The sequence below is a fragment of the Hoplias malabaricus genome, chromosome 14, assembly GCF_029633855.1.
Source record: "Hoplias malabaricus isolate fHopMal1 chromosome 14, fHopMal1.hap1, whole genome shotgun sequence".
In the NCBI taxonomy this organism is placed as follows: Eukaryota; Metazoa; Chordata; class Actinopteri; order Characiformes; family Erythrinidae; genus Hoplias; species Hoplias malabaricus.
Genome location: NC_089813.1, coordinates 30,051,132 through 30,068,188, shown reverse-complemented (window position 1 = coordinate 30,068,188; position 17,057 = coordinate 30,051,132). Strand labels below are relative to the sequence as shown.

At 36.9% G+C, this 17,057-nt stretch overlaps 1 protein-coding gene across 2 annotated transcripts in view; it reads right to left on the bottom strand.

Annotated features, from left to right (window-relative positions):
* Positions 1 to 354: 354 nt before the first annotated feature.
* ttc39a (tetratricopeptide repeat domain 39A) overlaps positions 355 to 17,057 on the bottom strand; it is a 30,889-nt gene continuing 14,186 nt past the window's right edge. For both annotated transcript variants that reach the window (XM_066643521.1, XM_066643522.1), the window contains 16 exons: positions 16,405 to 16,536; positions 13,361 to 13,404; positions 12,013 to 12,080; positions 11,739 to 11,803; positions 10,463 to 10,562; positions 10,305 to 10,370; positions 10,000 to 10,108; positions 9,372 to 9,439; positions 9,047 to 9,106; positions 8,764 to 8,925; positions 6,728 to 6,819; positions 6,409 to 6,529; positions 4,270 to 4,381; positions 3,663 to 3,777; positions 2,879 to 2,995; positions 355 to 1,807 (listed from right to left, as the gene is read on the bottom strand). In XM_066643521.1, coding sequence (XP_066499618.1) covers positions 1,690 to 1,807; positions 2,879 to 2,995; positions 3,663 to 3,777; positions 4,270 to 4,381; positions 6,409 to 6,529; positions 6,728 to 6,819; positions 8,764 to 8,925; positions 9,047 to 9,106; positions 9,372 to 9,439; positions 10,000 to 10,108; positions 10,305 to 10,370; positions 10,463 to 10,562; positions 11,739 to 11,803; positions 12,013 to 12,080; positions 13,361 to 13,404; positions 16,405 to 16,536 — 1,549 coding nt within the window. In that variant the 3' untranslated portion in view covers positions 355 to 1,689. The remainder of the gene's footprint in view (positions 1,808 to 2,878; positions 2,996 to 3,662; positions 3,778 to 4,269; positions 4,382 to 6,408; positions 6,530 to 6,727; positions 6,820 to 8,763; positions 8,926 to 9,046; positions 9,107 to 9,371; positions 9,440 to 9,999; positions 10,109 to 10,304; positions 10,371 to 10,462; positions 10,563 to 11,738; positions 11,804 to 12,012; positions 12,081 to 13,360; positions 13,405 to 16,404; positions 16,537 to 17,057) is intronic.

Below are 17,057 nucleotides of genomic sequence, written 5' to 3'. Positions count from 1 at the left end.
GTTACAACATGTACAGTAACTGCATTTGAGAGGTTTGTAAATAAACAATGATGCTAATTTGATACAATCAAGGCTCTTAAAGGCCAAAGGCCCTTAAAATAACAGGTACCACTTTAGAATAGTCCCACACCTATAAATGTTTATAAATGTTACTTAAAAATAATAAATAATCATTTATAACAGATAGATAGAAAGGGTAACAGTGACATTATCTGCCAAATAGTGAACCCACATCCATCTCTACTGTTAAACCTTAGATCTCACCAAATACTGAGCTGTTCTTCTCCATCAGGCAACATTAACCTTGTTAGTGTCATCAAATATTTGTTAATATGTTTAATCATTTAACCACCAATTTTAATTAATTATCCACAGATGTAAAGTCTTTTTAGATATTGATGATAATGTGATGTACCATAACATACATTCATAAATTAAGAGACAAAACAAAATAAACTTTGATCTCTGACAATCAGTTTTAGACAAAAAAAAAGGCACTCTTGCACTTCCTATCTCTGTGTTAAATTGATTATTAATGACTTTTAATGTGTTTACAACCTAATCGATAAGCATGTAATGAACAGATTTATATCATTTATAAATCTTTATAAGTGTAGTCTTGCTATAAGTGTTACCAAATAACATTAATTAATTTAACAAAAGCCATTTTCAGATCTTTTTGTCTCTCTTTATTTTAGTATAAGGCTAAAGTGGCTGTCAATGCAACTCTCACTATGGTTAGAGCAGACAGCCATGGCTACCCGGCTCCAATCTGAAAGACTTGTTTGTTTGAGCTCAAGTACCATCTGGATCATGTCCACACGAAGAAGACTGCCTTTCTAAAAGACACATTCAGCAGTCCACTTAAAATGGGACAATTTCACAAAGCCGAGAACATTACAGAGAATAAATACCAGAAAGGGGAAACAGTTAAATAAACCCACAATCTCCTAGTTTTACATTTACATAATTAATACATTTGTGACAGCCTATGCAGAAAGGAGAGAGGTGAGGCTGCCAATGGGCCTTAGTAGCGGGAGATCATTCACATCTAAAAAAAAGAAGGCTTTTTTTTTTAAAGAGGAATACAGTAGAACTGATGTTACATTATTTTGCCAGTACTGCCCAAGTATCATTACACAGTTTTATTGCCTGACATCTGGCACACAATTTTGCTTTTGACCTGTTTCACTTTCCTTCCAAAAATAATGTCAATAGTTTGTGCATAACGGTTAAATATGTTTCAAAACTAAACTTCATTTTTTCAAAGAACATGTCAACTTTGCTGTTGTCTCAAGTTGGCCACAGTGTAGAAGATCAGAGGGCATAACAGACGGGAAATTACAAAGCTGCTCCAATGAGTCACAGATGCCCTCAGCTGACATTTTAAAATATTGAAAATTAATTAATTTAGTAAACGCTTTCTGTATCAGAGCCCTCTTTGGGTTGTACTGGTTTTAAGCTCTGCATTTCATGTCTGTTCATGCAGCATTGGTTCTGTGCATGTGGAAGTGTGTGCCTGATGGAACGACGGTTCACTCATTTCTTGTCAGAAGCTCAGTCCAGCTTCTCTGACAGTTTTGGTGGTGTTAATTTTGTGCCCTCCTGAGGTCCCTCCTTGCTCTGAAGGCTTAAGCACAGCATGCAGTGACCCTGTAACCTCTCTGACCCCTGCTGTGACCCTGGCTGCTAGGGACTGGACGGTGAACAGTTCTCTCCATTCTGCTCCGTAGCTCGTGCTTTGTGGAGAGCTGCCTGGATCCGGAAATGTGTCCGTGACTCCATGGAGTAGTTCTTATAGTTCTGTCTGCCGAGCAGAGATGAAGTCATTTAGAAGGGTTGTATTTACAGTGAAGTTCACATACTATATACTTTAAGCTACATGTTTTGTATAATAGTATATGTGACAATTTAAAAAAATTAGATATTTAACAAATGGTAAATGTGATTTAATGTGTCATGTGTCATCACACATCACATGTACACCTCACATGTAACTAAGACATAGTTACCAGTTAAGTATGTACACCAATTTACAAATCTAAATATTTCAATAAAAAAAAACATGATCATTAAAAAATGGTCAAACAAGCATCTTTTGTTTGCCATCTGGCATCTTGCTGCATCCTACCTATTGCTGTTTTGTTTGCAGCTCTGTTTCGATCTAGCAATGGTGTTTAGATGCACTGTCTTTTTGATGTTCTTTAGTAACTATCATTAACTTTAAAATGTGCTGAGGAAACATTTCCCTTATCACTTGCCCTGTACTGTTGAAATCAATTGGATTGGCTCCATGGAATCTTGTTACCTGTGCCAGGTTCTCATCCTTCTATCAGTATCATTAAAAAAGAACCTGGATTTGTCCAGCCAGGCAGGTTTTAAATCTTACATCTCTCAGCAGTCTAGACATTTCTGTACCCAATGGAAATATGTTTTCCTGTTATTAACAGACGAATGTTGCCATGGTTTTTGGTTCTTTATTCCTTTCAAGGCAACATTCCAATGTTATTCTTTTTGAATGTTTGCTTCCATGATTCTGGCCACTAACCTGTGACCCATGTGATCTATGGTCTGTTTAGTCCATTGGATTGTGAAACATTTAACTGAAATATAATTTTAAGGGCAAGTTAAATCAGAAAGCCCGACACTAATACATAACTAGGTTATTATAACCTGTCGCTCATTTTGCCCATTAAAATGCTCTGAAATTTAAATGATACACGAAAATCTGGACTGCCTGATTTATATGACATACCTCATTCACATGACATATTACTTATTATTTGAGACTGGAAGTGTATTGGGAAACTAATAAACTGGCAACTAAGCATTACCAGGCATGAGTTATGGAAGGCTTTGTTATGAAATGACATCTTACTTGGCCATCTCCAATAACTTGATGGCTTCCTCTCTCCTGCCTTGTTCCAGACACAGCAAACCATGTTCCAGCAGTGCATTAGGTACAAGGTAATGGTCAAACTTTATCTGTGTCTCACTAGGAGTAAAACAAAGAGAGATAGAAAAGACAATGTTGTTACTTTTTCCTAAATGAATATTTAAACATTAAAACGTTCAAACTTTGCCTGAATCGATTTATGCAGAAAAAAATAAGGGAAATTCCACCCATTGTTACTTCTATAACCCCCTTTTATGAGGCAGAAAGAAACGTACTTCTGTGTTTTTAAACATAAAACGAGTGAGCTCACTAGAAAAGGATTTAATTTAAGATTCTCCAGCTTTCCCCAAAACACAATAAAATCCAGGGAAATATTTTAGTTTTCTAGTGGTTAAAAACACAGATGTCAAGGTTAAAGTCATACTACACTATTCTAATTGCTTATGTAATGTCATTTTAATTATGGCGAGATGCATGGTATTCACATCTAATAGTCTACATTAACAGGTTTGAGACTTTTCAGATTTTTTCTTTGCATTACTTCTTATTTCTGACAAAAACATGCTTCCTTTCAGCAAAACAAAACACTATGCCCAATAATTACTTGCATCAAATAATTTCTTATTCTCTTTGCAAAAAACAGCATGAAATTATTCTTGTTTCAATGAGTTAGAAGTGAAATAATTAGTATCTATTTTGATAATATTTTTTGTTATTATTGGCAAAAACAGTCATTTTTAAATGGTGTAAGGGCTGAACAACTCACTTGCAGAGGACGAGAGTGAAGTAGTGTTCAGCTTCCTCTTGATGGCCCAAGTGTTTCAGGCACAGACCTTTCAGCAGGCTCACCACACACTGGTCATCAATAGAAAACTCTGTCCCTAAAAGAGAACCCACAAAGAACAACTATGAAAAAAATTCTTGTTACAAAAAAGTATACTGTGTACATTGTATGTCCACAGAGGCCCTGTCTGCTTCTTCCGAAATCGAAAGAACCTATAGGGAGTTTATTCCCCTCTATTCCCCCTATTATAATGTAAAAGTTTTACACTAAATATTGGACCACTGCTGTGAGGGCTTTACTTCTTTTATCAACAGTGGCAATTACACGGTCAGGTGCTAATGTTGGATGAAGAGTTCCAAGTACCATTGTAAAGTTCTGTACAACTGCATGTATACTTTAAAGGTCAAGAGAGTGTAATCTTGTTAAAACATGTTTTGCTGTCTGTGATGAAATACAGTTAAGGGAAAACTTTGCTAAATGATATGGCTAAAGCTATGCTGAGCATTCTGCATCACTAGCAAATTGAGCCTTGTATTCTGTGTCAAGTGGCTTGTTATGTGGTCTTGTGTTTGGCTGAGTGAGAAAGTACTTGGATGTAGTTCCATTTTTTGCTGAGCTTCATCCAGTGTCTTTAACATTCCCTCTGTCAAGTCTCTCTGCTTCCCGATCACTGTGTAGCCATTCCAGATATACATCATCTCCTGCAGAATGACACATATGAGCAAGAAAAAAGGAAGTTGAAAGAATTACAGGGATTGCTATACAGCCATGTTAAATCTGTCAAATATTTCACCCTCAAGGGGCTGCTTTTCATGTCACATACAACTCTAAACATACTAAAGAAACACTCTGCAGATATATGTAGACTAATAACAATATACATTACAATAATGTAAATTATATGAGCAGATAGGCAGAAAATTGCTTATTTTATTACTCTTTTTACTCTTATTACTCTGATATATTTGCAAATATCTTTGTATATTTTAGCTCCCAGAGTAAAACTCTATCTTCAAAAGTGTCTTTTCAAAAAAATTGACTGTAAGTGAAGCTGGAATATATTTTTTGGATCATGTGTCATAATTTAATACAATGTAAAAGTAATTTTCAAATTATGATATACAGGATGGGCCATTTATATAAATTACCCTTTATAAAATGCGAATGGTTGATGATATTAACTTCCTGTTTGTGGCATATTAGTATATGGGTGGTGAGCATGGCGGCCATTTTGAAGTTGTCTATTTTGGATCCAACTTTTGTTTTTTCCAATGGGAAGAAGGTCATGTGACACATCAAACTTATTGGGAATTTCACAAGTAAAACAATGGTGTGTTTTAACGTAACTTTATTCTTTCATGAGTTATTTACAAGTTTCTCTTTGTTTTGACATGTCGCAGAGGTTAACACGTGAGGAGCAGACAGAAATTGTGTTGATGTCTGGTGAACGCAGTAACCAGGTCATTGCAGCAGATTTCAATGCAAATCTGCACCCTACGAGACCACGCATCTCCCATGCTACAGTTAGCAAACTGCTTGCCAAGTTTCGAGAAACTGGTACAGTGTTGGATTTGCCAAAATGTGGACACATAAAAACTGTCACTAATGAAAAAACCACAACCACTGCTATTGGTCTGACACTAACCCACATTGGATAGATCCCTCCAAGACTGTTGGAACAAAAAATTATGGTATGGTGTGGTATATGGGGTACAAAGATAGTGGGGCCATTTTTCATCAACAGAAACCTCAAAGCCACTGGATATGCGAAATTGCTACATGATGATGTGTTTTCCTCTTTATGCACCGAAGCTGGCACATTCCCTGAGTTTTTCCAGCAAGATGGTGCACCACCACATTATGGGTGTCAGGTCCGAGCATTCCTAGATGAACAGTTTCCTGGAAAGTGAATTAGTCGTCGTGGGCCAGTTGAATGGCCCCCAAGGTCTCCCAATCTGACCCTCTTAGACTTTTATATTTGGGGTCATCTGAATGCAGTTGTCTATGCTGTGAAGATACGAGATGTGCAGCACCTGAAACTATAGATACTGGAAGCCTGTGCTAGCATTTCTCCTGTGGTGTTGCTATCAGTGTGTGAAGAGTGGGAGAAGAGGGTGGTATTGACAATCCAACACAATGGGCAGCACTTTGAACACATTTTATAAGTGTTCAGAAACTTTTAAATAACTCATTAAAGAATTAATGATTTTTTTGTTCCAACAGTGTTGGAGGGATCTATCCCTCCTATATGTGGGTTAGTGTCAGACCAATAGCGGTCAGTTTTCATGCGTCCACATTTTGGCAAATCCAACACTGTACCAGTTTCACGAAACTTGGCAAGCAGTTTGCTAACTGTAGCATGGGAGATCCCAATAATTTTGACGCATCACATGACTCTCTTCCCATTGAAAAAACAAAAGTTGGATCCAAAATGTCCGACTTCAAAATGGCCGCCATGGTCACCACCCATCTTGAAAATTTTTCCCTCTCCAATATACTAATGTGTCACATACAGGAAGTTAATATCACCAACCATTCACATTTTATTAAGGTGTATCCATATAAATGGCACACCCTGTATAAATATCTATCAAGATTTTTTTCTTCTGACCACAACAGTAAAAAAAAAAAAAAAAAATACAGTTTATATGGCAAAAAAATAAGCCATGTTTACTGCATATGTATAACTGCATTTATAAACTTAAAAAGACTATTAAATGTTACTGACCAGTGGAGGTGCTGGGAGAGGTACTGGGTTTTCTACATTATAACGTCGTGCCTTGCGGATAGCAAACTTCTCTGTGGGCAGTGACTTCCCAGCAATTTTCTGCTTCAGCCCAGGTACTTGCCTGAGGAATGACAATAAAGGTCACTAATGTAGTTTGTCGTGAAGCACTTATTGAACTGCTAGATGGGCAATAAGCAGCCTACATTACTGTTCAGCTATAAACATGGTTTTATGTGTTGTAGTTTGTATTTCATTACAACCACTACTTCTCAGTTATCATGTATGCAGTAGGTTTGTTTATTATTTAGTTTGTCATTACCTGAACAATGCCACCTCGTTCTCCCCAAATGTCTGGCATTCCTCTTGACTCAGCATGCTGAGGTAGGCAGCTTTCATATAGGCGTATGTGGCCTGTGGGAAAAATGTTGTGTGCGTGTGTTTAAAGCTGCACTTTAAACAAAAGAATCCATGTTAAGAGATGTCCTTGTTCTCATTAGGGACATAATATATGGATTTGCAGTTGTAAACCTTTACCATACAGTTACGAATAGTAATTTTATGCAATTATCATGCACATTTGTTTTAATGTTTTAATTGTTACCTATGGAGATGTTATGTTTCACAAAATATATCCTTTACTGTCATATAGTTTGAAAGCTCTGCCCCACAAGTTGACTTGATTGCTTACTTAGGCTTTTGACCCTTGCTCTCTGAATTTACCCTTGTGATACCCTTTGACAACTGTAGCTTCAAAGCAGAAATGCTCAGCCATGTTGCTGTATGCTTATTTCAATCATGGTATGTCTTCTAGCATGTAAACAGCACCACATGAACATGTTAACAAGGTAAAAATGTGTTTTTCCTTGGAGGGTGTCTTTAAAACAAATTTACACTGAAATTATTCAGTATTAATATGTTGCCCTTGGTAGAATGGCTTTCGGTTTTACCACAAAATTTGTAGGAACATTCCTTGACACCTCCAAAGCTCAGTCTCAAAAGTCAGTTGCATTTTCTACTTCTGAAGATGTAAGTAATCAACATTTATTTGGCTACTGCTCCTTTTGAACTCAGAGCACAGAGTTGTCTTCTTAGAAGGATGGACTGAAACATAATGAAAGTACCATTCATCTGATGCAGATTTTTCTTGCACACTTGTTTGCAGTCTAATTTGAGTATTTCTGAATTCCAGTTTTAGAACCTCCTTTGCTTGCTTACTTCTGATATTCCTATTCCAGTACTTTCCTATGTTATTTGTAATCACCTCAAAAACATTTCTAGTACAACACTGTTTACACTGACTATTTACCACCATGTTGACAGAAAGCCCTATTAGCTTCAAGTAACTCTACAAATTTACTGGAAGTATAGCGCAAGACCTCATTTGAAACTCTGCTGGTTGCAAGTTTACATCACAAGTCTTGGGCAACGGTCACTGTTGCCCCACTGGGAACATAACTGAGTCGAGAAACTTCTAACTCTTCATTGCTTATTTTTTCACAATATTTTAAACTGTTGACACTATTTCAGAATTAATGGTCAAATTTCAGATCGGCCATGGAGCTTAGATCTGTGTGCATGACTTATTAAAACTGGACAATGTTTGGTGTGGCAGTCAGTAATGATCTGACGGGAGAGAAGAAGAAGAAATACCTTTATTGAACCCCTTAGAGAAATTACTTCTCTTCATTTGACCCATCCGTGGTAGTGAACACACAAACACACACTAGTGAGCAATTCTTCACAAACACTAGGGGCATTGAACACACAAAACCGGAGCAGAGGGCTGCCAACCACCTTCGCGCTCGGGGAGCTGTTTGGGGGTTAGGTGCCTTGCTCAAGGGCACCTCAGCCATGAATGAACTTTTCCTTGCCAGTCCCCGGAATTGAACTGGTGAGCCTCTGGCCTCAAGCTCGCTTCTCTAACTTCAAGGCCTATGTAAATAAGAACCCTAATAAATTTCTCATTTCTTTTTTGTTGCCTCCACGCCCATGTAGTGTAAATTATTCATGTTAAAAACTTTTTTTTACTTTATTAGATCATCTATAAGACTGTGGCATTCATTCATACATTTCCTGCAACCAATTTATTACTTATCTGTGCAGGGACGCAGGGGGCCAGCCAATCACAGTGCATTGCACACTCGCACATCCCACATTCCCTCAAACACTCACACCTATGCACATTTTGAATAGCCAATTTGGTTTTGGACTGTGTAATGAAACTGAAGCACCTGGAGGAAACCCATACAGACAAAAGGAAAACACAGCAACAGAGGTGGGTTTTAACACACAACCTCAGGAGCCTGGAGCTGACACAACCGGTTGCACCACCATACCGCCCTAAAGACGTCTTACCTTAGACCAGGCATTCTCTTTGCTGAGCAGATCTGCATAGAAGTAGGCCATCTTCCAGTGTCGTTTATAGTTAAAACACCACATCAGCTCCCAGTAACACATGTGATGAAACTGTTTCCACTCCTGCTGTGCTTCACAGCACTCCTCAAAACGCTTAATAGCCTAAAATATACAAACAAACAGCACACACAAAAAGACACCACTGTTATTAAGACTACACAAAAACTGTACAAGCACATATTTAATAGTTCTGCTCATATAAATACTGGACTGTGACACTCACAGCATCTAAGTTGCCTTTGATTTCCTCTATTCGGCCAGCGAAGAACAAGAAGATGGATCCCTAAAAATGTAGGTAAATTACAACAGTATAAAATTTAAGTTAGGGATGTTTTTTACTTTCTAAAGTTGTGTTTTTGAAAGCAGCAATATATTTGCTTGTGATGAACATTTGTCAGTAATATGCTGACATTTAAATGAAATATGATAATTATAAAGCAGGTTTTTAAGCACATATTTCAGGTGCTAAACAATGTACACCTTAAAGTTTGTTATATTTAATAGGTATTACATTAGCATTGCAAGCGTTAGCACTTAGTTTCCCATACCTTAGGGTAGCGTTTAAGATACGGCTGAAGCAGCTTCTCTGCATCCTCCACATCTCCCTCTCCTGTGCCTGAACCATACATAAAAACACACACACAAAGTGTCACTTTACACTTGTAGAACTGTTATGAATCTACATGAACAGTTCAGAAAACATCAGAGATACAACTGATTTAAAGGGTCAATTTCCTGCATAATTCCCCTGAGATATTTGTAGAAATATTTTGTGGATTTATATACCAAAAGCCCTGTGATGGACTGGCACCCTGTATTTGGTGTGTACCTGCCTCCAGACCCAGTGCAGCATTGTAATGGATGAAACTGTTACAGAACATGAATGACTCAATGTACCAAAGGCTTAACTCTTTATTTGAAAGTAATTTTACATTATTATTATTATTATGAACTATGTGACTCATTCAATAATTTATTAATTCATCTTCTGTAAGCATTTGTCCTGTTCAGAGGTGCGTTTTCTGAAACTTTATTTTTTTTATTAACAATTTTTATTTATTATGTCAAGAACATCAATGATCATCATTTAAGAAATCATTTATGATTTGCAGATTAGTTTTAAAACACTAAGTACTTCTCCCTTAATACATGTAATATTTTAATATTGTTTCTCACCCAGAATGAAGCTCATGAATGTGTGGTAGCAGAGCAACAGCATGTTACACAGGAAAGATCTAAACGTTTGCTCAGCCGAGCCTTCCTGAAGTTGCAGCAGACCAAACTCCTAAAACACACACACACACATTACAGCAATAATTTAATACAAAAAACATCAATAGAGCATTTAACACATACAATGTAATGTAAAAATCTCTCATCATCACATGTGCAAGTAACATGCCGTCAAACGTACATCACCTCACATTACATCAATATTCTCCCCTCACTGAAAGCTGAATCCCACAGCATGGTGAACTCACCTTGTTACCAGAGAAACCCACAAACTCCAGCAGCCTTAGGGTCCGGGTAGGCAACAGAGAAAGCATCTGGGAAAAAATGAAAAGACAAAAAATAACTTTCTCCTACTTCCTAAAATACTGTTCTCCTCAAATTTAGAAACATGTATCAGAACACTCACTAGATTAAATGCTCCTACTCCCAGCTTCACTCCACCCTCAAAGTGGCCAGAGTTCTCACCCTGAACATAACCAGAGGACTTCAGCACTGAATGAAGGTCCCTGAATGTAAATATTTAGATATATAACAAAATTTATACTCAAAATAACTCCTGTAACAAACTCCGAAGTCAGAAGCATGAGTAAAAGGAAAGCAGACAAGACGCTGTTTTAACAGAAAAAAATTAATTAAACATAAATAGAAAAAATACTGATGAAACTCACTAAAATGTATCTGAGCAAAATATAAACAACTTTCTTTACAAATGCAATTGATCAGAGATGAATGTATAACATTTAGATTTTTCCAGGAAAAGCCTTAATCACATTTCATATAATACAAAAGGTAAATCGTTTTTCCTATAATCTGCCTTTAGAATGTCTTCTAATTTTGCACTGTGAAATTTGCATAAGTGCAGATGGGAAAGATATATGAAAAAATATCATATTTACAGCATAACATTGCATTACTGAGCATGGATGTGGCATGAGGGGGGCAGCCATGGCCTGGTGGTTAGGGAACTGGGCTTGTAACCTGAAGGTTGGTGGTTTGATCCCGAGAGCTGGCAGGTCATGACTGAAGTGCCCTTGAGCAAGGCAGCTAACACTCAACTGCTCCCCCGGGTGCCCTGGCTAGGGCTGCCCACTGCTCCGGGCATGTGTGCTCACTGCCTCCTAGTGTTCACTAGTGTGTGTGTGTGTGTTTCACTGCACGCATTGGGTAAAATGCAGAGAACAAATTCCTGTGCATGCAAGCACAGTAACCAATAAAGTAATTCTAATACCATTTTATATTGTCCAAATTTATGATGGCTCAGGCAATACTGACCAAAAATTTTTTCTTTAAAACTACTCTATTTTTAATTCCAGCATATAACACAAGCATCAAAAAAGTGGGCTATCATTCTAAACCTACAGAGAAAGGCAGAAACAGCATACACATTTCACAGTATCAGTGGGGGGTATTTCAGGATGTAGGCTGTACATTACAGGACCACACTGGAATAATTCTTTAATCAAGGCCCAGTATAACGGCCTGGTATCAGACTGGTGCCATCTGAGCCCTTTCCAATTCCTCTTTGATGCCATATTTTACTCAAAAATTCATCAGGGTAGGATACAGAAATGAGTTAAATTTCAGAATAATGTTGATTTTAATTTAATTAAATGCATTGCAATAAAGAAAACTAATTTACTGCACATCTTCACTGGAGTTTTTACAAAAGCAGCAGAACTTACTTGTATATCTGATAGCTGTTTCTAACTTTGATTCCACCTTTGATGAAGCTAATCATGTTTTCATCCTGCATTAACATATCATTTAAACAGACGGAAACAAACATTAAAAACATTGTCCTCCAAGATAAATGCCAGTATAATGTCACAAACAAGTGAACTCAGAAAATAAGCTCATCCTATCTTCAATACATATTACATGCCCCAGAAAAACAGCTTCTGAAGGGGAAAATTAATTAAAATTATCAGTTATAGAAAGACTAGAAGTGAAGCCAACCTGTAAAAAGGTGAGTGCTGCCCTCTGGAGGAGACACTCTGCATAACACACTTCCGCGTGGAGCGCTTCTGAACACACAACCAACATTCACTTACAGTAGGGCAAATTCAACACAGATGAAAATCCTACATTAACCTTAAGTGGTATTTGAGAATATTTGATCATTTAAATGTGTGTGGACATAATGGAAAATATTGTTCTTATCAATTCTTCTGTAAATGCAACAATTTAAAGGGGACATGTTAAGGAAGCTCACTTTTGGGATCTGGAGCCTACCAATACAAACACTGTGAAATAAAACCACAAGTCAGTATTTTGTGGTTTAACTAAATCTGAAAAAAAAAAGGAATTAAAGGAGTCATTATGATTATGTGCTGCATCTCATGTGGAATGCAGTTAATTTAGAACTGTCCTGCCTCCTCCTTTGAGTTTCTCCAATCACAGCGAAGGGCCTGTGTTCATGTGAGAGTAAAAGGTGAGGTTAATTGGAGCAAAACAAAACAATGGATGCAGAGAAATAAGAGCACTGAGTAAATATGGCAAAAACGAGTACAGAGAAGAAAGAGAGTCAAGTGAAAATGAATAAAAAAACAATGTTTCTTCTCAACCATTCATCATCCCTGTGCTCTTATGCTGAACTGAGCCGAGGCTCATTCTCAATTAAAAGAACAGATGCTGAAACCAGTAATTCTAAGCAGTTTTGTTGAGACGGGAGAACAGTGTCGTGTTGTCTGATCGTTGTGGTATTTTGAACATATCATATCACAGACATTTCATTTTAACCCCAGGGAACTGTGTTAACTTTTGGAAAAGTGGTATAATATGTTTACTTTAAACAGCATGAGCTCTCTGACAGAGAGTATAATAGAAAAACTTGTCCAGAAAAGCGTACTAACACAACAATTCTTCAATAACTTGGTTTTCAATTAAACAAATCTAGTGTGGTACATAGATTGATGCAGAACATATTTATCCATGTAAATGAGAAGCCATTTAGGAACTAACTCATAAGTAATTATATTGTTGTCAAGGAACTTGCACTTGACCATCCTCTAAACCTGGCCTCTTTAATTTTTTTATGCAGTGTATGAAATTTTCCTGTGGGTGGTAAAGCAAAGTAAGAATATCATTGTGCATTGTTACTGTTGGTTTCTCTGTGCAAGTGATAGAGAAAGGTTAACACTTACACTTGACATTTAGTACTAAACTTAGATAATTATTTATAATAATCAATTAACATTACACAGAAGGGTATGAGAAAAAGTGTTTGGTTTATATTTTTTGACAATTCATAACATCTTCAAATGTCCGAAATAACTGAACAATATCTGTAACTGTTGCCACTTACCTTCTGTTAAGTTTTTGCTGTTGAATGAAGACTTCTTGCGATACCTATTAGGACAAAGGCAAACAATAATACCAACAGATGTTAGAAACCATAAAATATTAAATTAGAGTTTAATCCATCCATCCATTCATTAACTGTAACCGCTTACCCAGTTCAGGGCCATGGTAGGTCCAGAGCCTACCTGGAATCATTGGGCGCAAGGCAGGAATACACCCTGGAGGGGGCGCCAGTCCTTCACAGAGCAACACACACACTCACACACCTACGGACACTTTTGAGTCGCCAATCCACCTACCAACGGGTGCTTTTGGACTGTGGGAGGAAACCGGAGCACCCAGAGGAAACCCACGCGGACACAGGGAGAACACGCCACACTCCTCACAGACAGTCACCTGGAGCGGGAATCGAACCCACAACCTCCAGGTCCCTGGAGCTGTGTGACTGCGACACTACCTGCTGTGCCACCGTGCCGCCCATTAGAGTTTAATTTGAAAAATAATTAAAGACCAAATAGAGCACAGAAACTGATGTAATAAGATCAACATTACTTTTTGTTTATACTTTATGATGTGTCGTTGATACAAAGCAATGAATAATGTCCTTGGTGGAACATTTTGTTCAACGTGAGTGGGTGTTTGAGTGTATGATTTAGCTGAAAGCCGGTTACATGAGCTGATTTGCATTTAACAAAATAAAATCAGACATGATTATATGTTTCACCTTGGAATAGTTCTCCCAAAAGGCTAATATGTATCTTAATGATTTGGGTACTGTTGCAAAAAAAGTGCATATTTGCAAATCCAAATTGTATTATTTTAATCCTTCGTAACCTTAGTGCTTTTATATGTTGTTTTTAGGACAGTATGCCTTTGAGCCTTCCTATGCAATTACACAGTAAAAATGCTGATATAAATCTGGAGTGATAATGACTTTCAGAATTCTGAAGGCATAAGAACCTGCCTCTTAAACTCAGAGTTGATTTGAATCAGATAGGTCATTTAGGTGGATGTGTTAGGGAAAGTAATTCTCCCCACTACCGTAAGGCAGAATTAGTCCAAAGTGAATTCAAAGCAGTGCTCATCTGAATAAATTCAGAGTGACATGGTCATGCCAGGCAAGTGCTGACCTGCTTAACTGAACTTCTCTGGCATGAAGAGATATGAAGGAATACAAAGTAAGTCCAAAACAATGTGTTAAGAAATAAAATCTTCCAGATATTATCGTCAAATATATATTTTTGCTAGAAATGTCCTTATACATCTTAAATGATCTATAAGATTTCTATTTTATTAAAAATATAATTACAGTTGCCTTCCAGTGGCCTACTCTAATAATATAGAGAATACAAAATAAAGAATAATAATTTATATATACTTAACATTACCCAAATGATTACTTATTTTATTAAATGACCCGCACCCCCAATGTTTTGATATTCGCAATTATACATCTTTGCCTTTATGCATTAAACACAGATCTATGAACGTGCATTTAGTCCTTGATTCATTTCCAAACTATAATAGGACACTTACCTGCAGTTTAAGTTACCAGAAAGCCCCAAACCCCTGATTGCTTAAGTTTATGATGTTACAAAAGGCTGTCTGAACCTGTGTTTTGAGTTTGACATTTGTAAATAATTCTTTAGAAAGCAAAAATGCTCAGCCATGATGTTGACCGCTTATTTTGTGTATGCTACATTTTCTAGCATATTCAACACTACATGAGCATGTTAACAATTGTAAAACTTGATTTTGATTTGAGATTTGAGACAAAACCATAGAAAATTAAGTTTTAGAAGAGTTTTTAGTATGTAAACATTGTTAAATCTTTACATAAATCATATTCACTTTACAGTCCATTTAGGATAACTAAGCTGCAAATATGTAAAACAGAGAATTTAAATTTAATTGTTTATTGATATTACAAAAATCAACACATTTACATAAATCCTGTTACACAGAAGTTATGCTACAGAAAAGCTACAGCAGATTATCCCTGTACATTCACACAAACAGTGCATGCAGTAATAATGTTATGTCTTAGATCGTGTATATCTGTTTTAAAGAATAAAGCTTTAAAACCAAATTGAACTTTGAGAAAAACTAATTTGAAAGTATGATACCACAGCATTATTTAAGTTCTGTGAGGAGGAGGGACTCAGAGGTTTGTGGTCAGTTGTGATGTAACAGAACTGGTTTACAGTAAGGCATACATGACAGATTACAAGAGCACAAAAGATGAATATAAAGCTGAGCTGCAGCTGTATGGCTGAGAATGTACATACAAGTGTGTGTATATATATATATATATATATATATATATATATATATATATATATATATATATATACACAAAAAAACACACACACAAAATAATAGTGAGTGTGTGTGTTTGTGTGTGTGTGTGTCAGCTATCAGCAGCATTCAAAGCAGAGATACTGCAAGTGTGTGTTTGTATTTGCACATTTTTCACACATACTCTCTAGCACTTGGTACATTGGTGATGCCCAATGTACAGCAACACCATGGCATTACTTCATAAACTCAAACATGGCATGGAGCTGAGGATAGTGAAAGCAGCTTGAGTTGTTTGAACTAAGACAAGCTGCCTTCTGGCCACATACTCACAACGAAACTCTAAGAGCCTTCGCCAGTCTCAGCCTGTAGCCCTGGCTTGGTCTGTGCTGATTTTGAACTTACATAAAGTGTTTTCTGTCCGAACTCATTCTTCATGATCATGCATACACGTACAGTCTGTCAAACACTGATTGCCATCAGAACTACTCAGATTAATCTCAGATTATCTTCATGTAGAAAATGTTCATACTAAATTAATCAAATCAAATTGCTACTGTCACCTCAGCTTGTTCACATTGGGCCAGATTTGTGAAAAGCTACTTTGTGACAAATGAAGTAAAACTGAGTTAAACTGAAATGCAGTGGTAAAATTTGAGTTGTTACATTGTTCCCCAAAGAGCTATAAACAAATTGAATCGTACACAGGCAAGACAGACAGACAAACAGAGAGAGGCAAAAAGACATTACCGCTGGCACACAGACTGAGCATCCTTCATGGTGTTTCCTGCTGCCAAGATGTCCTCAGGGTCAAAAGTCATCATAGCCTGCATTTCCAGAATGGTGGCATACGTAAGTGCGTGATACATGCTGTCTTTAGTCCTGTCAGTGAACACAAAGAAAGAAAATACATCACATCTATTCATAGCACAACATGAATAGGAGTATGATTCAGCACAACATTAAAGAGAGACAATTCATTCCTCACCTATACTTCACTAATTATATCACATAGAGTTATGTTATGCAAATATGAGACCAGCCTTCATTTATCTGAAGGTTGGTCTTTGCCTTTAGCAAAAAACCTCCTGAAATGTTATTTTTCTAAGGTATATTTCTGAAGAGAAGAAAGGATCTGTACTGGACTGGATGTTGGAACTGGGTTGATATCGCCAGAAAATGCTGGATGAGATGTTATACAAAACATTGTATATAACATTATTAATTGCATGACTGCATAACATCGGTGTCACATAAAACATTTGTGTATTTTGATGATGATATATAAATGTACAATTAATTATTCATTCATTCATTCATTCATTCAGTATCTGTAACCGCTTATCCAGTTCAGGGTTGTGGCGGGAATCATTGGGCGCAAGGCGGGAATACACCCTGGAATA